We start from the raw sequence: 21,923 nt of genomic DNA, 5'->3' as shown, positions 1-21,923 counted from the left end.
CTCTTCGTGACAAACTCAATGTGATTGAGAAATCACTTTCTCCCCCACCTTGAGTTTGAGGGGGCCTATTAGAGTAATATAGTTACTGCTATGTTAGTGTTACTGTTTAGTGTTATTAGGTAAATGCTGACTGTGTTCTGTTCAGTTAGTTATGCCTAGCTGGCAGGTTTGTTAGAGAGTTAGTTACATGCTTAGCTGTCAAAGCTTAGCTGTCAAGGTTAGTTAGAGTTAGCTTCTTCTGCAAGCTAACAAATCTCATAGTATAAATACTGTAATCTCTCTTGTATTCATCATCTTTTCAATCAATGAAATTCAGTTGAAGATTTTCAACATTGTAATAATGTCATTATCACCATGATTCTTTTCTTCTTGCCTTTCCATGCACAGATTTTGTCCACCCTTTTTTCTCATAAGCTGCTTATAAGGTGCAATTACCCAAATATGAATCCATTACAAAGATTACTAGTTAGTCGTTGCCTCTGTTTGTGGGTGAAGATTGGGAACTGAAAGTACAGCCAGCTTCAGCGTTAGGAATTCTAACTTATGCAGATTCTTATAAAGTGACAAAATTTGCTAGACTTCGAAAACTATTGGGATAACTTTTCTACATTAAAATCCTGTGTTCCACCTTGAGGAAAAGGTGTGTCTTGATAGGGAGACTGTTGATAGGACCTTGAGGATAACCAAAGTGGTTGTGTGGAGAAAAAAGGAGAGTGGTGTAGCCATGACAGAGAAAATGCAATATCACTCTCTATGTAATTAACGGCTGAATTTGCAAAAGGTATTTGACCTGATAATGGGAGTAACAGGAGTTAATATGGGATTTGGATGGCACCTTGGAGGAGAGACATGGCACACTCTCTAACTTCCTAGACTCTTTTCTTTCTCGATTTTTTCCTTCTTTTAGTATTTTCCATATTCAGACCCTGTTAACCTTCATACAGGTCTGTGCTTTGACCTAATATACTGAAGTTTCATTTCTATTCTCTTATTTTTCTGGTACCTCATTTAATTTTTGTGGAAAATGATGAGACAAATTCTGGATGGGCCGATTTTTTTCAAATATATTTTGTTGCATTAGCTAATGAAAAAATATCCAAGCACAATGATATATTCTTTAAATTGTGATTTACGGTGTCTTGTTTGGTTGTTTTGGTGTAGGATATTTACAGAATAAAGCTTCCAGGGCCTGCAATATTGGGTGAGGGGAAGCCAGAAAATCAAAACCATGCCATCATTTTCACACGTGGGGAAGGCTTGCAAACAATTGATATGAATCAGGTCTTACATTATTTATATATGAAAGAAAGAAGGGAATTTTAGTTTGTGGAAAAATTCAGATAACACATTCTTGTAACAGGATAACTACATGGAAGAAGCTTTCAAAATGAGAAATTTGCTGCAAGAATTTCTCAAAAAACATGATAGTCCAACATTCCCAACAATACTTGGACTCAGAGAGCATATATTTACTGGCAGGTAAGATCTGTTTATATATTTCTACATGGTTGCTGGTATCATCTATGATATAAGCTAAATCTATAAATAGATGCTGATCATATTTATATCCCCTATGTTTCTTGCAGTGTTTCTTCCCTTGCATGGTTTATGTCCAATCAGGAGAACAGTTTTGTGACAATTGGACAAAGATTGTTGGCTAACCCCTTGAAGTAAGTTTTTTTTAGTTTCACTATTCATTGCATGCTCTAATAGATGTGTTACAAAATCTTAATCTCACTCTCCGGTTAATGTAAATAATGTTGGTTAAGTAATAATATAGGACAGGTATTTGAAGACAGCAAATAAAGACTATAAAGACAATAAGACTCCTAAAACAATGAGAAATTTAATATTCTGTAGTTTTTATGAAACGGAGTAGAGCTGTAGCTACCTTCTTCTTTTTTGGATATTTTTCTGAAGCAGGACTCTTTAAAAGACGTCTGATTCATACTTAAGTGAACTGTTTTACTGATCCGTTTCTCAGCAAGCTCTACCTATTGTACTGAGTTGTCATTAATTTCCCAAGCCTAAAGTAAGAGATGGCTCAAATAAGTTTCAGGTCTTGTTTTATGTTAATTTTGGTAAAAGGAAATCAAAACATAGTTAAGAATAGATGACTGCAATATCCAAATGACTTAAGAACTGATTTTAATGGTCATTTGGTTTTCAAGGGGCTCAAATTTAAATTTTATGTACACTGACCTTAGGTCTCAGGTAAGAAGTTACGGTCATGTATTTGAAAAACCTGAAGTTACTACCTAACTGAACTAGCAGTTGCTGTAGGATAACTTGGGATTTAATATGACCAAGTTACTTCATTGGTGGAGGGGTGGGGGGGAGAGAGGCTTGGAATGTTCTTAGAGAGTGTATTGAATTGATAATTGAGATTCTAGAAAAATATCCTGTTAGCTGTAGCAGCTTATTTTCCGTACACATAATCAAAGTAAAAAGATTCTAAAACAGAAAAATTGACACAATAAATATTAGTTTTATTTTACATCTTTGATTTTCTGTTCTATCCTTTCTTTGTTATGGTTGGTGAAGGAGCTTTGTCACAATTGATGTTATTGAGTGTTTAGTCCTAGTGTCTCTGTGGGGTGTGTCCATTATTTTTTGAAGTTCTTACTAATGTGTTTGTGCTTTCATTCAGAGTGCGTTTCCATTATGGCCACCCTGATGTATTTGATAGACTTTTCCATCTGACAAGAGGGGGCGTAAGCAAAGCTTCAAAGGTTGTCAACTTGAGTGAGGATATATTTGCAGGCATGTTTCTATATCTCTTTATGTGTATTTGTTACTCCTTTAAACTTTTTTTTAAAGAACTATCAATAGTAACCATTTGTACGTAATCTGCAGGTTTCAATTCTACACTGCGTGAAGGCAATGTCACACATCACGAGTACATACAAGTCGGTAAAGGAAGGGACGTGGGTCTTAACCAGATATCAATGTTTGAGGCAAAGATAGCTAATGGGAACGGTGAGCAGACAATGAGTAGGGACATATATAGGCTTGGACACCGATTTGATTTCTTCCGAATGTTATCTTGCTATTTCACCACAATCGGCTTCTATTTCAGCACAATGGTATTCCGTGAACCTTCCTTCCTTGTGTTATATATGAGTATGATTTGTAGTAGGTACTGACTTTGCTTTCGGCAGCTGACTGTCCTCACAGTTTATGTATTCCTTTACGGTCGCCTCTATCTCGCCCTGAGCGGACTTGAAGAAGGGCTGAACAACAAGAAGGCCATAAGAGAGAACAAAGCTCTTCAAGTAGCTCTTGCTTCTCAATCTGTTGTGCAAATTGGATTTTTGTTGTCCTTGCCTATGCTGATGGAAATTGGCTTGGAGAGGGGATTTCGTGAGGCGTTGAGTGAATTTGTACTAATGCAAATACAGTTGGCTCCTGTATTTTTCACGTTTTCTCTTGGAACAAAAACACACTATTATGGAAGGACACTACTTCATGGAGGTGCACAGTACCGAGGCACTGGTCGTGGTTTTGTGGTGTTTCATGCCAAGTTTGCTGATAATTATAGGCTCTACTCTCGCAGTCATTTTGTTAAAGGAATTGAGTTGGTGATTCTGCTTGTGGTCTACCATATATTTGGTCATGTATACAGAGGAGTTGTTGCCTATATTCTTATTACCATAACCATGTGGTTCATGGCAGGGACTTGGCTTTTTGCTCCCTTCCTTTTCAATCCATCAGGCTTTGAGTGGCAGAAGATTCTTGAGGACTGGACAGATTGGCATAAATGGATAAGCAACCGTGGCGGTATCGGTGTGTCTCCTGAAAGAAGTTGGGAATCCTGGTGGGAAAAGGAACATGAGCATCTCCAGCACTCCGGAATACGTGGTACTGCTACTGAGATAATACTAGCCCTCCGCTTCTTCATATATCAATATGGACTTGTGTATCACCTTTCAATCACTGATTCGAGTCAAAGTGTTCTGGTAAGTACTTCTCTCATATCTCTGTCCCTAGGAGTGCTCCTTTGGCTGTTCATGATCCTAGCAAATAGGATAGCAATTTAATTGCAGTTACTGTTGGCTTTCAGGTTTATGGTGTTTCATGGATGATCATCTTTCTAATTTTGGGTTTAATGAAGGTGAGCATTCAAATTACTATATTTTGTATCTTTAAAATATTGGTGTAATTCTTTGTCCAAGGAAAATTCTGATGACTGCTTCCACATGCATAACCAGCAGATTTATTTATATGAACATCATTTATGTGTTTCAAGCACTATGTTGCTTACAAAAATAATAAATACACAAATGAATGATAAAATAAAACCAAAATTCACCGTGTAGAAGTTTTAACTGCCATACAATTACAAATTGAGACATTTCACTGTTGTATCTTAGCAGTTGGTTGACTTGGTTCACTTAAGTATTATTTGGAAATTTTCACCTTGTAGAAGTAATTCTAGTCATACACTCCCTTTCTTTCTCTTACACCCCTCACACATACCTTTCTATACTTCTTGAATTGTTATTAACCCTTTCTTTACTATTATGCTGCATTTTTTTGCAGGGTGTATCTGCTGGAAGGCGCCGCCTCAGTGCAGACTTCCAGCTCTTTTTTCGGTTGATTAAGGGTTCTATTTTCATAACATTCCTTACCATCTTCATTGTGTTAATAGCAGTGGCTAAGATGACCATAAAAGACATAATAGTTTGCATCCTAGCAGTCATGCCAACAGGCTGGGGGTTGCTGCTGGTCAGTAATTATTCCTTTTCCCAAACTTTCTTTGCATGTAATTTTCTTTAGGTATTACTTTTTGTTCATAATCCTGTTTGAGCATTTACTGATCACTGTCTTTTCTGTTTTCTTATTTCTTTTTGGCTCTTCAAAAGATTGCACAAGCTTGCAAGCCTGTCATTAAAAAGGGAGGGTTTTGGGGGTCTGTTCGCGCACTTGCACGGGGATATGAAATCATAATGGGCTTGCTTCTCTTCACACCAATTGCTTTCTTGGCATGGTTCCCATTTGTTTCAGAATTTCAAACAAGAATGCTTTTCAACCAAGCTTTCAGTAGAGGTTTGCAGATTTCTCGTATTCTTGGTGGACAAAAAAGAGACCGCGCCTCCAACAACAAGGAGTGATTATATCCCAACAATTATCAAGGTGTACATAAAGTTTCATAGAGTATTAATTATAACCCAAACATACAGTACCATATTGTACATAAAGATTCATTTTGATCTATAAACTTTCAGCCTTATGTTGCATTTAGAAAAGTTTGACTTCAAAGGTTAGTATTACCATAATCAAATTCTTAGATAATGTGACCAGACAATTGGATGAAACTAAAGATAATAAGATGTTTGTACATTATATTTACATTTTGCCATTTTGTGAATGACAACTTCTATCATGCTCTTTATATCATTTTCATGAAGTTCTCCGATCATTTTTTTGACAACAAAAATATATATTGATATAAGAAATTAACCATGAGAACACTCCTCTCATGCTAGAGAACTGCAAAACATAGCTTGGGAGTGAGTATCGTTAAAACCTTACTAGGAAAAACTCAGTCGGATAAAAACCTAGTGAAGTTCTCCAATCATATTATATGAGATGTGTATAATTTTCGTTTTAATTGAACAATAAATTTTGAATGAATGATTCCACTTATTTTTAGAAGGCTTAATTGCACTTTTTGTTCCTCATCTTGTGTTTCTACAATTTGGGTCCCTCGTGTCTAAAATGAGAGATTTTAGTCTAGAAATAAATACATATAAAAAAATACAATTAATAATACTTCAATTTTTTTTACATTGGAAAGATAAATTACATCAGCCAATAATCGATTCCTGGGCCTCCCTTTACCCAACCCATATGTCATCCAGCTCCTACCACTTGAGTTATCTTACGAAGATTTAATAATACTTCGTATCTGAAATAAAATAAAAAAATATAAATACATAGTAATAAATTAATATATTTTAAAAAATTAATTAATTTCTTTACTAATATTTATGTTTTTATAAATTAGTCAACCTGTCAGTATAAATTAAGATTAATATTTGTATAGATTAGTTTATTCTTAAATCAAAACTATATATTTAGAGAATACATTTTAGTTGAATAGTAGTGAGTGATAAATAGTAAAAATAAATATTATTTAATTATTTTATAAAAAATAATAATTAATCAGAAAATTATATAATTAGGCAAATAGTTTTATCTAAGTAATAACAAGTGAAAAAGTTAATATCAATAAACCCAACGTGTGTTGGTCGCAGTGGTGAAAATTGTCTATTTGAACCTCTAGGTCGAGAGAGTTGAGAAACATGCAAGCATATCCCGAATAGGTGAGAACATCCGTAAAAAAACTATATAAATAAAAAATTTCTAAATTTTAAATAATGTTTTAATTTTAATTTTTTTAGCACTTATGGAATGTGGAAGGGTGAGTTTTATGGCATTTTTAATGATATGCATATTCCCCACCCCAAGCTTTTGGCAATATTTTATGGTCTCTCTATTGCCTGGAATCGTGGCTATTGGATGGTGGAATGCCAGTCGGATTCTCTTAATGCAGTGAGTCTCGTGAAGTTTGAGCCCCCATTAATACACTTGTATTCCTATGTAGTTTGTGACATTAGGGAGCTTCTTCATAGGCGGGTGGATTTTGATCGCACTCTGAGACAGGGTTACGTCTTGTGCAGATTTATTCGCTAAGATTGGAGCTAGTCAGGATGAAGTTTTAGTGATTGTTGAGGAATCCACTCGAGGATATAAGTTTGATTCTTTTGGCTGATGCAATGGACATCACCACTTTGAGGCCTTAGCTCGGGATTTCTCGCGTTTCTTGTTTTTTTCTTTATGAAGTTGTACCAAAATAATTTCAATTTTTTTATAAATTAGTATAAATTTAAATTATATAAATTGTAAAATAATTTTAATTTGAAATAAGAGTAAGATGAGTAAAAAAAAAACTTTTATCATTTCATGCTGAATACTAACTCAACTCCCCTGAAGATAAACTTTTCACTTGATAGGCGACAGGATTTCGATATTACATTTTGAGCTCAATAAAATTAGATTAGATTAACCAAAAAAAAGTTCAATACTGAACTAGATGTGTACTTTTTTTTCCTTTGTAAAAAAAAAAACTAGATGTGTATTTAAATATCTCTTAGATTCAATTAAAAATCCAATCATCTGATTCATCTCTATCTATTTCACATGATTATACATTTAAATGCAATTCAAATATATATATATATATATATATATATATACATTTAAATGATTTAATTTTTTCAATAAAATTCCAAACACAAATCACAATATAACACTGATTCTACGTTGATCACCTCATAGCTTCGCTTCTCTCTCTTCGATGAACGACCCGTTCCAAATGATGGGTCACTCTCAGATCCACCAAAACTACGTCGTTTGGCCGCAACCACCGCCGCTTTACCCGCCAGAAAACCCCGCCGTGCTGGCCCACCCACCACTGTTCAACAACCGCTATCCGGGTCGAGTCAACTGGACGCGCGAGGAACACCGCCGTATCGGGTCAGGTCCGGGTCAAAGCTCCGGCAACCCGAGGGATTCGCAACGCTACGGCCACAAGCGCCGCCGGTTCCACCACTCGAAGCGGAGGCCCCACGGCGGTGGCCGCCAACGTCTCTCTGCGCCGTTCGCGCCGCGCAACACGACGTCGTACTTAATCCGCGCGAAGAGATCCGGCGGCATCACGTCACTGGTGTCACCGTCGGTCCAGCCGACGACGCCGGTTATGACGCCGACGAGGGAGAATTTGTGCTGGATTGAGAAGGACGACGAGTGGGGCATCGACTTGTACGGCACCATGAAGGGCCGGATCCGTCTCCGGCGAGACTCCGATGAGGAATCAGAGGTCATCTCCGGCGGAAGCGACGGCGCAGAGAGCGATAAGGAACTGAACTATTTACTGAGCAGGTTCGAGATGATTTACCCTGATGAACTGAACTTGGAGAATAGGGTTAGTCAAAAAGGAAAGCGCATTGCTGAATTGATAGATGAGAATTTCTTGCTGAGCGAGAGGATTTATTTCTTGGAAATGGAATTGGATGAGGTGAGAAAGCGTGTTCGGCGATTGGAGTCGGAGACTGATGGCGGCTGCAGTGAGCCGGAGATTGTCGACGATGGACATGTTTGCTCCGTCGTCAAAAACTGACTCAAACACCGCCATCGAACCATGTCTTCAGACCGAAGACTGAAGACATAGTTCACGGTGGCTGTGTTCTAACTATGTGTTCAGTTAGTTCACCGAACTATGCCTTCAAACCGAAGACTGAAGACATAGTTTACGATGGCTGTGTTTTAACTATGTGTTCAGTTAGTTCACCCTTGCTTGGGTTCCAAGTTTTCTATCTTTTTGTGAAGGATTTTTCTGCTATGTCTGTAAATGATTATGATTACATTTATTTTTCCTAGGTTTATAGATATAGCAGGTTTAGTTTAGTTGCTGATTTTAATTTTGATTCTCTTTGGGAACATAACTCATTGATTTTCAAGTTAGGGCTTGACTCTAAGTTCAGTTAAGACTTTGATACCTCTGCCCAGTTAAGACTTTACATATTTTGTGTTGTTTCTTTGATAACTGACCGGTCACTTGCTTTCCCATGATTTAATTGTATCAGTACTCAAAAAGGATTACAAACAGTGTTATCAGACTCGGATTGGTAATCGACTCGGTCGAAGCACTGGGTCAATGAGTCAATGGTTCAACCACTGGGTCACTGGTTGAACCGTTTGACTCGGTTGACAAAAAAAAATTCAAAATACCATAATAGTTATGAAGCAAGCTCAAGATTGAAACTTTTTGGCATTTAAAAAAGAGATAAAATCACAATTATGTTGTCCTAGTAGCAAAGAAGTGAGCTAACAGGCCCAAACTCATCAGTTCGCTAGAAATAATCCACAAATGTAAACTAGAGATAAAAAACAATCGGAAAAAACTAGAAGAAGCTAGAATAGTAAAATAGTTTATGAATTTTACTCGAATTTATCTATAAGTCTATCTAACTGGGATTTCTAGTGAGGTTGCCCAATAGCAAAGACTGATCACTGACATAAACAAATCATTTCACACTTTGACCCAAAAAAGAAAACAACATGCACAGAGACATAAACAATGTTCATCGCCTCATCGGTTTTCCTTCATGGTTCCATTTCTTCCCTCCCACCAGCTTTCTCTCCACTATCACTCACATTCTGCAAGTGTCCATTTATATAAACTTGAACTTTTGACCTTTTCATTCACTCAGCTTCTCAAAATTGCCCAAGAATTCTTCAATTTTTTGGTTTCTTCTCTCTGTAAAAAGGTCCTGAAAAAGACGGAGCCAGCCAACGAGCCCGGGCAAGAGCCCAGGGTCGCCGAGCCACCGCCCACAATCTCACCCTCTTTTCTTCAATTTTGAAATTCCACAACTTCACATGACCCAATTTAGATTCTAATCCATTCTTCACTTCTTCAATTTCTTCTTCTTCTTCTGGGTTGGCAAAAAAAATGAAGAGAGATCACCAAGATAGCTGCAAAGGAGGCAACACTGGGAGTGGGAGGAACAGTGTTGGTACTGTGAAAGGTGAATGCTCGTCAATGCCGAACGGCAAGGCCAAGATGTGGGAGGAGGAACACGGCGGCGCCGCTGGAGTGGATGAGCTTCTGGCGGCTTTAGGTTACAAGGTGCGTTCCTCCGACATGGCTGATGTTGCCTAGAAGCTGGAGCAGGTTGAGATGGTGATGGGTAGTGCCCATGAAGATGGAATCTCACACCTTGCTTCTGATACCGTTCACTACGACCCGTGAACCGTGAGCAAGGCGTGGTGGAGCGGCGACGCAGGCTGGAATTGGAAGCCGCAATCGATGAGGAAGAATGGGTGAATGGAACCGTGAACGTGAATTAGAGTTTGAAACCCTACTCCTGAAACGACACAGTTTTGTTCTGTTTTACATTGAGTTTTCAGTTTTTTTTTTAAATGGCGAACCGGTCCAACCGTAAGGACCGAGTCACCGGTTTTTTGACTGAACCGGCCGGTTTTTTTCGGTTCGCAGCGGGTGGATTGCATGGCCGATCCGATGCTCGGCTCGAACCGGCTTAGGGTCCGGTTCCCGGCTCAACCGGTCGAACTGGCCGGTTCGAGCCGAGTTTTATAACACTTTACAAAGCAGCTATCTTCCAAGGTGTGATTGGTTTATGGAATGGCTATGTGGGTAGGTATGGCTGTTTTTTGCCAAACATACTGTGATTTTGGTTTTTAATTGATTTTGTCTGTGACAAGGGAAACTCTGACAGCAGATTCAGCACATGGCTGCAGAAGAGTGAGAAGACCATTGTAGTAGCTGGAACAATCTCACCTGGATTTTGTTGTGTTTTTGGCTTTTTCTTTATTTTTTCTATAATGGTATATTCACACTCCACTTTTTATTTCTTATTACTTTCACTTGTGCTTTTTTATTTTATTTTCTATCTCCAATCTTTATTAATTCCTTATTATTTATATGAGATGTTTTCTAATATTAAAAAAGTTATTATTTTTTTTAAAAGCAAAAGTATATTGATATAATAATGAGGAAATTGACAAGATTCACAACCCTCCTCAAAATGATTAAAAAGAGACAGAAAAACTCTTAAAGCCTAAGAGAAACAACCTAAAGAACACTGCCATCCCTGAAAGCCCATGCGGCAGAACCAGGAACAAAGCAACCAGCACCGACAAAACAACCTAAAAACCTCAAGGCTTGAGAAAACCCCAGCAAAGAGCAAACCAAGACTACAAGAGAGACATAACCAGAGAGGGGCTAACAAGAAAAAATGGCAGCACACCAACACCCATGAAAACTAGAAATAGACCCAGAAACGAGCAGACCAAACCAAGCTCTGTAATGTCTCGGATGGGTAGCGATGAGATGGTCAACAAAGCTGTGAATGACGCCCTCATCAGAACCGGTGGGAACGACTCCAAGTTGTTTGACAAGTAAGAAGTCCCTACGAGCTCTCGTCAAAGCACGAGCGGAAGTGCGGGCCTTCGGATGAATTAGAGAAGAATCCCTATCAGTAGAAACCTCTACCACTAGTACCTTGGCGACCTCATAAATCAGAAGTTCAGAACCCCTAACTCCTTCTGCTTACCACACGCTAAGACTTTCCTTGGCCGACCCTTCCTCTGCCACTCCATCATCACAACCAACTCATCGTCCACTTGATCCTCACCAACACCACCAAAGACCGGAGAAGGGGGAGAAGAACCTAGAAAAACGTCACCAGCAAAAACAGAGGGACTCACCCAATTCTAGAAAAAGGGCCTCAATGGGGTATCGTCCCTTTTTCCAGCAACTGAGCCTCCCAAGCACCCAACAACAAGGGTCTAATGGAATAGAACCGCCGCCGGACAGCCAAGGTAAGGTGAATCCCTGGAGAGCCTTGAGATCATCCTTTCTTCTTCATCGAAAGAACACCAACTCCATGAACCTCCACCGATGGTGGCGATGAAAAACACACAACATAACTCAGCCCAACACTCCCCGACCTTGGAAACCTTGCAAGAGCTACCGAAAGGAAATGAGTCCCCCACAAAAGCCTTGTTGAGCATGTTAATCGCGCGTGTAGCCAGCTTCAGAGACGGGTACATTACGAAGCCGAACCGACAAGCCCTCCCAAACCTCCTTTGTCTCTGAACAAAGACATTTACACGCTTCTGTTGTGGCCAAAGAGACCATGAAACATGAAATAGTCAACGAAATTCGGGGTCCCATCGACGAGCAGAGTAATCGACAGAAAGGCAAGCCCTCCTTTTCCTATAGCCTGATCTGCTCCATCGCTCTCACAGAGAGGTCCCCTTCGTCATCTGCATCATTATCTAAAAACAGAAACCCTGTGGGCTTTCGCTAAACGCGGCACACGCCGCCGTAGACGTGAGATTGGGAGAGGAACTCTAGACAGAGAAGGAGAAGAGGAACAAACCATCTAAGAGAATGAAAAAAAAAATTAAAAACCAAAACAGAAACTGTTCTGGTATTTTAGTTTTAAAAAATGAAATTGAGAACCGTTTTCAAAAACTATTTTTAGTATTTCAAAACAAATATGTTTTCAATCTTAAAAAACATAAAACAATTTTCAAAAACTATAGTCTGCAATGTGGATTGAGGTGACCTGTTGAGAGCTTTGGAGGATAGTGAGAGCCGCTTATTCTTTCCCATCCTCGATGAGATCAAAGAGTTGCAGGGACGAAGGTGGATGGTGCAACTGTCATCAATCAACAGAGATTGCAATCTCCCAGCAGACTGGCTAGCTAGAAGGGGAACGTCCTCTCTGTCCATGAGTCTTTGCTTGCTTGAGGTTCCACCTCCAGACTTGGAGATCTTTTGCTACGGGATCGTTTGGTTATTCCTTATTTTTCCGATGTAGCAAAAAAAATATCACTATACAATATTGACTCCTTCGAACACCTTTACTTTTTTTCTCTCTCTCTCTCTTTCTATTCTTGTCACATCATATATCTCACTTTTCACTTATCTCTATTCTTTTTCCTATTTCACTTTAACACTATGTAAATAGATAAAATTGTCTTACAAAAAATAATAAATATATTATCATATATAAATATTCTAAATGTTTATACAATATCTTAAATTTTTCTACACAAGAATTAATTAGTATAATTAAATTTATTTTTTATTTATATTTTTTATGGTAAACATATTTATAAGATATATTAAAATTTCTATAATACTATAAAAAATTATAAATGAAGAAAAATATTTTCAAATTAAATATATAAAAATATTTATAAAATATCTTATAATTAATTATTATATAAATAAAAAAATGGTCTGACAACTTTCACTGATGAGCAATCTTACAAATCAGTCTTTCACAGTGTCATACGTCCTTATTCAGATTTGGTCATCCCTTAGCCGAACAAGTATGTATGAGAACATATGTAACTCTTTGTGACGACTATACATGTTAGCAAACCCATCAGAAAAAATCATTACAATATCCACAAATACAACTTAAAATGTCATGTGAGCCTAAGTGCTCATAATAACACAATTTTTTTTTTCCGAAAGCAATATGATATATATGATATGATAGTAAAAAATACACAGATGAAACTAAAATGGAACCCAACAACCAAACAAATCCAACCCAGCTTAAACGTTGAGTCATGCCCCAATACTAGACTATATAGCTAATAACCAACTTATTTTTTAAAGTTTAGTAAACTTATTGATAATTCTTTAATAAACTTAAGTTTATGATAATTAAGTTTGATATTTCCTGTAAAAAAAAATTTAAGTTTGATGTATTAAGTTTGAGATAAAGAGTTTATTTTTTCATATAATGGTGTAAAAATAAATTTTGAAAATTGTAGAATTATATTTTGAGAATGAAATAGACAATTTTATTTATTTATAAAATAATTTTTATCTTAGAAATATTTTAACCATATTAAATATAAAGTACAATTATTATTATTTATTTAGAGGAATTTAAGATATTTTTAGGATAGTTTAATCTATTTATTATTTATATTTAGATTAATTGTCCCTCTTGTTGGGAAAACGCTTGGGCATGACGTATGGTTGCACAAATGTGACTGCTCTGAACCATATTGCGGCAATGATTCAAGCGAGCAAACATCCTTAGAGGTGGTGGTTGGTTGTTTTCTTTTTTATCGGGTGTAGGGGTTTTTAGGTTGATTCTTTGGAGGCTTTCTTGGTAGTTCAGTTGATCCTTCCCTCATTGGTCTTTTGGTAAGGGTCGAACCACTTTCTTTTTTAGGGCTAATTGTATAGTTTGGTCTTGGGGCTTGTTTGAGCGTTTTTAGTGCACTGTCTTTATTTAGTTGTTGTGTCCCCTCTTCTTGTTGGTGATTTGTGTATTCTTGACTATAATATCTTATATATCAGTTTGCTTTCGAAAAAAGAATATTTAGATTAATTAATTTTGAGTAAAAGGAATATTTCGTTAGCATCTTTTAGATGGTGTTAAAGGGGGTGAGATGAGGTGTAGATTTTAGAGAAAAATGAAGCTAAATGTAATTTTGAGATTATTATTCGGTGGAATGTTGATTTTGGATAAGAATGAGCTAGGTGTTATTCTCTCAAACATTTGAGGGGGTCAGGGTAGTTTACTCATGTATTTAATATTTTTATTATTTCTAAGTAATTGAAAATTTGTATATGTACCAAAAAAATATATAAATGTTTGATAATTAATAATTAATATAATTAATTAATAATATATTAGCAACTATTAATAATATCATTAATACAAAGTCAAGTCAATTTTACTTTTATAGAATATAAATATAGATATATATATATATATTATTAAAATTAGTTAATAACAAATATTAATAATATCATTAATACAAAGTCAAGTCAATTTTACTTTTATAGAATATAAATATATATATATTATTAAAATTAGTTAATGATAACATTTATTGTTTTTGAAACAAGTCAATGATATCATTGAATATTGGTTATTTTTAAAATAATATTTTAGGATATTTAATTAGTATTTACTAATAATTTATTATTTGGATTTTTCTATATTTAATGATATTTCAAGCATGTTTTCTCTTTTTATTTATTATAAATATTTCTCATCATAGTATGTATATTATTACATAAAATTAATTTATATCAAAAGCATGCTTATGCCTAAAATTTGAACCCAGTTTTGAGATTTGAGAGAACCAATTCCATTGGATTCAAATTTCATCCCTTTAGCTTTTGAAAATCTCCACTCATCTTCGATCCCTGCATTGTTCTCCGAAGAACCAAACCTTGTTTGTTTTTCGGATTCGCAGAATTCGAGTTCAAACCCTAGTCACACTGAATAAACTCAGCAAGAACAAGCACCCAAGAGAACAAGCTTTGTAGCCAAGTCTTAGGGTAAATATGAAGGACATCAAATCCATTGCACTTCCTAGACTAATCATTACATCCTTAAGCTCTATATTGTCAGCTATCGCTGAAATCATTACTGGAGGGGCGAGGTTTCTCTCAGCTTGAAGTTCAACATTTTTCCATTGAGGGCCAAGAGAAAAATATATATATTGTCCAGTCATTGGAACAAGGATGATTGTTCGTTGACCATTACAAAGCGCGAAATACACCTTTGTTTGTGCTGCTCTTATTGATCATAGGATCCATGCTAATCTTCAGCTCGACCTCGGAACTCCTTCAAACAACTCGGAGGTTTCTTTACGAATGAGGCGTGTAACGAAGTGCTAGGCAGGATTGCATTGACAATTAACGCTAAGATGTCCTCTATTCCTAGCTTTGACATAACCACCTCTTAATGGAAGCGCAGGAGGAAATATCTTAAGGATTTATCACTCATTTTCCTTATCTCCCATGAAGGATCGTGTTCCTTATGGTTAGGACTCGATCTATGGCACCTTCCCGTTTTTGGTTTTTCGAAATGCTCTAGGAAAAGCTTGCATAAGTCAAGTCCATTCTCAATTATAGCTTCTAAACGTGATTTGACCATCGCAATGCTCTCCTTTCAATGTCAAGAGAAACCACTTGCAAGTCATCGCATCCACTTCCTCTGCCGACGCTATTTTCATAACTCAATGCGCTTCTCAAAGGTTTGCTGATGATGTTTTGGATCTTCTTGCTCGGAGAATGATTCCACGTCAAATTTCTCAAGGAGTCCTCTCGGAACCTTTAGGAATCGAATCATTTTCGTGTAAGGCTTATAAACACTCTCAGTTGATCCTTTCAATGAAAAAGGCTTTCACATACGGCTTGGTTTAGCATCGCTTCGAAAACGTCCGAATCTCATGCGCGCTCCCCTGGATTTTCTTTGGGAACTGGTCAATGGTTTCATCTTGTTACCTGTTCTACTTGCTCCGTAGAAGGGAATGAAGGAGAAAAGTGGAAGTGAGAAATGGAAGAAAGTCTTCCCCACCGACAACGCCAAACGTTCTTCCCATATTTTGGATTGCTTTTCTTGCTGTGCTAGGTGGCGTAGGTCTTTCGTGGCTTAGCCTAAAAGTGTGGTGATGTTGACCTCGAGTGTAGGGAGAGTACCTATAGAAGTCACTCGAACACTCAAGTCAGTTAATGAGCAAAGAGAGAATCCACAAGTCTTAGAAGAACTCGTGAAATTCTAAGAATGGATAGCATGTTATGTAAATGAATGATATGACCTCTATTTATAGGCTCAATGTTTATATTTGGAGTCTCTACAAGTGTGAGAGAAGTAAGTGGAGCTTCCGAGCGCACTATTGGTTTGATATGTTGTGCTTATGTAATAGCAAGGCACTTTGACAGGCCGCGCAAAAACTTTGCTAGTAGAGTTTGGGTGGTGCGATCTCGAACCAGGTCGCGCTGACCGTCCTATGGTGTCTGCTAAAGAGCATAACCTTGTGAGCTGCCCGCAACGCCGTTGGATCGTATGGCTTTTATAGCCCACCGGTACTTATATTTTTCATATCTAAATAACATTAATTTAGGTGTGCTCAAAGTTAATATTATCTTCATATTATTATTAACTTTTTACCCTATGTCTTGATGGATAATTAATAATTTAAATAACTTTAGTATTTAACATTTTAATTATATTTAGAAGTAATTCAAAAGTATTATAATTAAAAATATAAATTTTTTAATAACTAATTAATATTTTTATTAATACAGAGTACAAACCAATTTTAATTATTATATATATATATAATATTAATTATTTTTTCATATTCTAATTTTTTTTGAAATATTCTTATTCTAATTTTATTTATACCTTTAGTTTTGATTGGCAATTAATGGTTTAACCAAAGTATTTAATATTTTAATTGTTTATAGGTATTTGAAAGTTTTTATATGTACCAAAAAATATTTAAATGTTTGATAATTAATAATAAATATAATTAATAAATAATATATTAGTAACTATTAATAATCTCATTAATACAAAGTCAAGTCAATTTTACTTTTATAGAATATAAATATAGATATATAGATTACTAAAATTAGTTTAAAATTAGTTAATGATAACATTTATTTTTTTTGAAACAAGTCAATGATATCATTGAATATTGGTTATTTTTAAAATAATATTTTAGTATATTTAATTATTTTTTACTAATAATTTATTTTTTGCATTTTTCCACATTTAATGATATTTCAAAGCATGTTGTGCTCTTTTTATTTATTATAAATATTTCTTTTTCTTATAAAAATGCATATCATCACATAAGAATTTTTATCAAAAGCATGCTTGTGCCTAAAATTTGAACCCAGTTTCTGAGATTTCAGAGAAACAATTCCATTGGATTCAACATTTCATCCCTTTAGCTTTTGAAAATCTCCACTCATCTTCAATCTCTGCATTGTTCTCCTAACAACAAAACCTTGTTTGTTTTTCTGATTCACAGAATTCGAGTTCAAACCCCAGTCATCACCGAATTACCTGAAAATCTCAGCAAGAAAAACCACCCAAATGCTCATCATTCATCAACTCTTTTCGGTAATTCCTCAGTTTTTTGTTCCATTTCTAATCGATTTGTTTTTTTCCCAGCATCATCATATGAGGTTTTGTTGATTGTTTTTTTTGTTTGTTTGCTAGTTTCTTTGATATGTTTTGAATTAATTCAATTAGGTTTCTTCGAATTGTCTTTTTCCTGATTCAGAATAATTGACTTTGGATGCTTGAATTTATGGATTTTGTACTTTACCATTATCTGGCAAAAGCACTTTAAGAATGATTCTTGCAATATGAATTATTGGTAGCAGATTTTAGGTTAGATTGAGCAAAGGAGAGTGAATATTCAACTCGGTTCGATCGTTTATTATGCGAGAATTATAATGTGGGTCTGCTGTTGCTCTTGTTCTTGTTTTGGTATGATCACTTATGTATTAGTTTGTGTTTTAAAACTTTTGCTTTTTATCTCTGTTAGGGGCTTTAAGCATTTGGAATATGTTGCCGGTGGTGTAGATCGATCTTAGCAGAGAATTGAAGTTGCAATGGATCAGCAGCCTTTGTACCCGATTCAAGAGCGCCTCAGGATCCTTGAAGGAGTTGTCTTCAGGGATAGGCAGCGGCAGAGGCGGCGAGAGGGTGAAACTCCAATTCAGATAACTACCTCTACCGGAGAATCGGTTACAGTAGATAGTGATGTTCAAGATGAAGGCAGGGTGCACCGGGAAGAAGTTGGTAGTGATGTTGAAAAGGCGGCGCGCGAAGGTTGGGACCTGCGCAAAAGGAAAAGTGCCTATTTAGTTGCTAAAGCATTGGGGTTGGAAACATACACCGATGAGGCAGAGGGATTTAGTGGAAGCTTTTACGATTGTAATATATGCTTGGAAATGGCAAGAGATCCTGTTTTGACCTGCTGTGGTCATTTGTTTTGCTGGCCATGCTTCTATAGGTTGTCATATGCTTATTCTGTTGCAAAGGAATGCCCTGTCTGTAAAGGAGAGGTCACTGAAGCCAGCATTATCCCAATTTATGGCAGTGCAAGTGTCGATTGTATTGATAAGTTGGGATCGGAAGGAGATGCTTTGATAGTTCCTGATCGACCCCATGCATCGAGAATTGAGAGTATTAGGCAGCAATGCAGAAGCCCAACAGCTACTCCAATCCATGAAATGATGATTAGTTACTTGTTACATAACTTAGCTTCATTTGAAGAGCAATTTCAATTCGAAACCCCTGGTGCTACAACCAGTAGACCTAACGATTTGGCTGCTCAATCTCGCCAGGAGGCAGAAAATAGTCAGCATACTTCTTCCTATCAATTTTCAACGTTGCCATTGCACGAAGATGCTTCACTTTCATATGATTTGGCAATTGATCATTTAGATATTCTCTTTCGTGAATTCGAATCATTCCATATGAGATTGGTTTCTGACAATAGAGGCTCACCTTTTAGCATTGTTGCTATATCAGGGCGTCCTAATGGAGATGTTGCTGCAACCAATTCTGCAACCCCTTCTTTTGTTTCTCCCATAAGTAGCGAGGATGACTTTAATGCTGTTTCGGACACTGATATCCACACAACCAATAGTAGTACACAGACAATTTCTGCATACCCACCATCTTCTACTGGAACAGATCTTTGAAGTGAGTTTCAAACGAGCCCGGAAGGTGATAGTTTACATGAGGGCCCTTTATGAAAGAACAATTGGTTGTGTTGACAGAAGGTTACCATTTGTATGCATGCACTGTGATTTATCTGTTGCACAACATTTTCTGTTCATTTGTCTGAAACAAAATATGCTTTCTGGTTTGTGTATGAAGTGGAAACCACAGTTTTGAGCAATTTGTAGAGTGCCCTCAAGGATCTTACATGACATAAGATATTCTCAATTCAAGCTTGAATAAGAACTCAGAAAGATAACCCCGTTTACTTGTTTCAATTTTAGATTGATCTTTTTCTGTTAATTTGTCTGAAACAAAATATGCTTTTAAGTGATGACCTCACATTCTTTCTTGTGCACACAGGATTTCTCTTCTTGACTATTAAACTAGAAATTAACTCACGTTATTGGATGCCGTATAACGTCTTTGTTTTTTTTAAAATTATTGAAACCTATCCCTCCACTAGTTATCAACATTTTCAAATAGATCGTATCACAAAAAAAAAACATCTTCAAATAGTTCTTTAGTTTAAAGACATCTAAGTCATTCATTTTAGTTTAACAATTTGTGCATAAATAAACTTAACTAGAGTATAACTTATAACTAATCGATGCGACTGCAAGTTCACAGTTTACTGAGCAGTAAAAATTTTGTTACCTCAAGGATTACGTTCAGGGGTGGAGGAATAGGGGTGGCCCAATGTGGCCATGGTCCCCAACATTTTAATTTTTTTTACACCAATACTCTATAAAAGTTTCTTGTGGCCCCTCATCCAAGTAAAACTGACAATTACATAATCAGTAGATACAACACAGTGCTGAAGTGATGCTAGAAAGACCTAGTAAAGTACTACGGGTTAAAACTTTCTCCTTAGTTTTTGTCAAGGAGTAAACAAAATAAAGGTCACTCAACTCATTAAATAGCACAAGTGGTGCCCAAATTGATTGGAGCAAAGAGAAGTACTATTAAGGCTCCGTTTAGTCACACAGCTTAATTCAGCGCTTATGATTATAAGCGCTTATGACATAAGCGTTTATTTATAAGCTATTTTAAAATATTTATTGAAATAAATTGAAAATAAGTTATATATAAGCATAAGTTCTTTTTCATTAGCTATCCAGAATAGCTTATGAAAATAAGCTCAAAATAGCTTATGGTAGGTCATAAGTTGTTTGCATAAGCTCTCCCAAACACTGGCATAAAAGTTTATGCTATCAGATAAGCTCAAATAAGCTCTTCCAAACAGGCCAATAGTGTCGGTCATAAACCGATACTACAGTCAATTTATCAATGGTGTAGCATGGGTGTCGAGGTGCGCGTTAAAAGGGTCGGAGCTAATTGTTAGTGGTGACCAAACTAGCCAGGCCATTCTAGCATCCAACAAGAAGTTGCCTTAAAAAAGGTAGATGCCATTGCCCAGATGTTGGAGGGTAGTCAGAGGAGTGCAGGAGATACTGAGTTTGATGAAGAGATAAAAGCTCCGGGGAATTATTAGAACAATCCCTATTACAATACTTAAAATCAGGGCTGGAGAGACCATCCTAATTTCTCATGGAGGGACCAGAACCAGAGGCAAAACCAGCAAATTTAAAGGCCTCCACTACCTCAGAACCTAGGAGGCATGAAGAAGAGTCTAGAGGAGATGGTGGGGGAGTTGGCACTCACCACTCAAAGCTTCATGAATGAGACCAGAACTAGCCACAAGAATCATGAAGCCTCCATCAAAAATTGGAGACTCAAGTAGGCCAAATGGCGAAGACCATAGCTGAAAGGCTCTAAGGTGCGTTTCCTAGTGTATAGTGGATTTATCACTAACCATGCACTTGCGTGTCCTTTGTTCGATTCCTCTCCTGGTGGCACTTTTTGGTTGTTTATTAATTTGAAATTCAAATTTTTTGCAAAAAGTCACACCTCTTGGATTCGAACTCACGACCTCCAACATGAGGGGAAGGGACGCGTCTGCCAGTTGGGCTACCACAACAGTTGTGACATTTGATGAACATTAATGGTATATAACGGTTTATGACAATTACTTCTCCAAGAGATATATCTCTTCACCAAGGGATGTTAGTATCTCTATATAAAGAGATACTTGGGCAAGGAAATTCAGACAGAATACATATACAAAATTGGCATAAAAAACCAAAAAGTGAGTTTTCGAATCCAAGAGGTGTGACTTTTTGCAAAAAAATTGAATTTCAAATTAATAAACAACCGAAAAGTGCCACCAGGAGGAATCGAACAAAGGACACGCAAGTGCATGGTTAGTGATAAATCCACTATACCACAATCAACATGTTGTCATAACTTTGAACACTAATATTATACTCCCTCCGTTCCTTATTATAAGTCACATTTTTTGAAAAAAATTTGTTTCTAAATATAAGTCACTTTCTAATATCTAGGAAGCATTAAATACTTTTTTTCCATATTCACCCTCATATTTAATATGAAAGAGATGATGAACTTTTGGAATATTAACTTGGAGAGAGAAAATCATAGGAAAATAAATAAGGGTAATCTAGGAAAGTTAATCATTTTCTTGACAAATTTATTACTAGTAACAACTTTTCTTAATCTAAGAGAATTAGTTATTTGTGACTTATATATAGGAACAGAGGGAGTAACTCATAATATAATGCATATTTCCAATTTTATATATTTTGGAAATATCTCTCACAAATCCTAAGGATGTTAATGCTGAAAATTGTTCTGTTGTTACTCTTAGGAGTGATTTTTTTTTGAAAAAGGATGTTGTTGAAGATAAGGGTGATGCAAATGAAAAAGTTGTAGAGGGAAACAAAGAGG

General features: G+C 36.4%; 3 protein-coding genes across 3 annotated transcripts in view; all 3 read left to right on the top strand.

Annotated features, from left to right (window-relative positions):
- LOC130743309 (callose synthase 2-like) overlaps positions 1–5,352 on the top strand; it is a 37,020-nt gene extending 31,668 nt beyond the window's left edge. The window contains exons 36-44 of the mRNA XM_057595502.1: positions 1,162–1,281; positions 1,361–1,479; positions 1,587–1,670; positions 2,651–2,763; positions 2,857–3,086; positions 3,162–3,959; positions 4,064–4,114; positions 4,543–4,728; positions 4,866–5,352. Coding sequence (XP_057451485.1) covers positions 1,162–1,281; positions 1,361–1,479; positions 1,587–1,670; positions 2,651–2,763; positions 2,857–3,086; positions 3,162–3,959; positions 4,064–4,114; positions 4,543–4,728; positions 4,866–5,114 — 1,950 coding nt within the window. The 3' untranslated portion in view covers positions 5,115–5,352. The remainder of the gene's footprint in view (positions 1–1,161; positions 1,282–1,360; positions 1,480–1,586; positions 1,671–2,650; positions 2,764–2,856; positions 3,087–3,161; positions 3,960–4,063; positions 4,115–4,542; positions 4,729–4,865) is intronic.
- Positions 5,353–7,290: 1,938 nt separating this feature from the next.
- LOC130749444 (uncharacterized) lies at positions 7,291–8,553 on the top strand. The gene has a single exon (XM_057602800.1). It carries the CDS (start codon positions 7,364–7,366, stop codon positions 8,183–8,185), a length of 822 nt encoding a protein of 273 aa, XP_057458783.1. The 5' UTR covers positions 7,291–7,363; the 3' UTR covers positions 8,186–8,553.
- Positions 8,554–17,237: 8,684 nt separating this feature from the next.
- On the top strand, positions 17,238–19,393 carry LOC130749697 (uncharacterized). The gene is made up of 2 exons (XM_057603077.1): positions 17,238–17,501; positions 17,932–19,393. The coding sequence occupies exon 2, from the start codon at positions 17,999–18,001 to the stop codon at positions 19,094–19,096; it is 1,098 nt and encodes a 365-aa protein (XP_057459060.1). The 5' UTR covers positions 17,238–17,501; positions 17,932–17,998; the 3' UTR covers positions 19,097–19,393.
- The last annotated feature ends 2,530 nt before the right edge of the window (positions 19,394–21,923 follow it).

This window comes from Lotus japonicus, chromosome 3 (genome assembly GCF_012489685.1).
Source record: "Lotus japonicus ecotype B-129 chromosome 3, LjGifu_v1.2".
Taxonomy (NCBI): domain Eukaryota; kingdom Viridiplantae; phylum Streptophyta; class Magnoliopsida; order Fabales; family Fabaceae; genus Lotus; species Lotus japonicus.
Note: the sequence above shows the minus strand (reverse complement) of the source record. Positions and strands in the feature narration are given on the sequence as shown.

Coding starts and splice junctions, on each gene's coding strand:
- LOC130749697 (XM_057603077.1), top strand. CDS start 17,999: ATGGATCAGCAGCCTTTGTACCCGATTCAAGAGCGCCTCAGGATCCTT.
- LOC130749444 (XM_057602800.1), top strand. CDS start 7,364: ATGAACGACCCGTTCCAAATGATGGGTCACTCTCAGATCCACCAAAAC.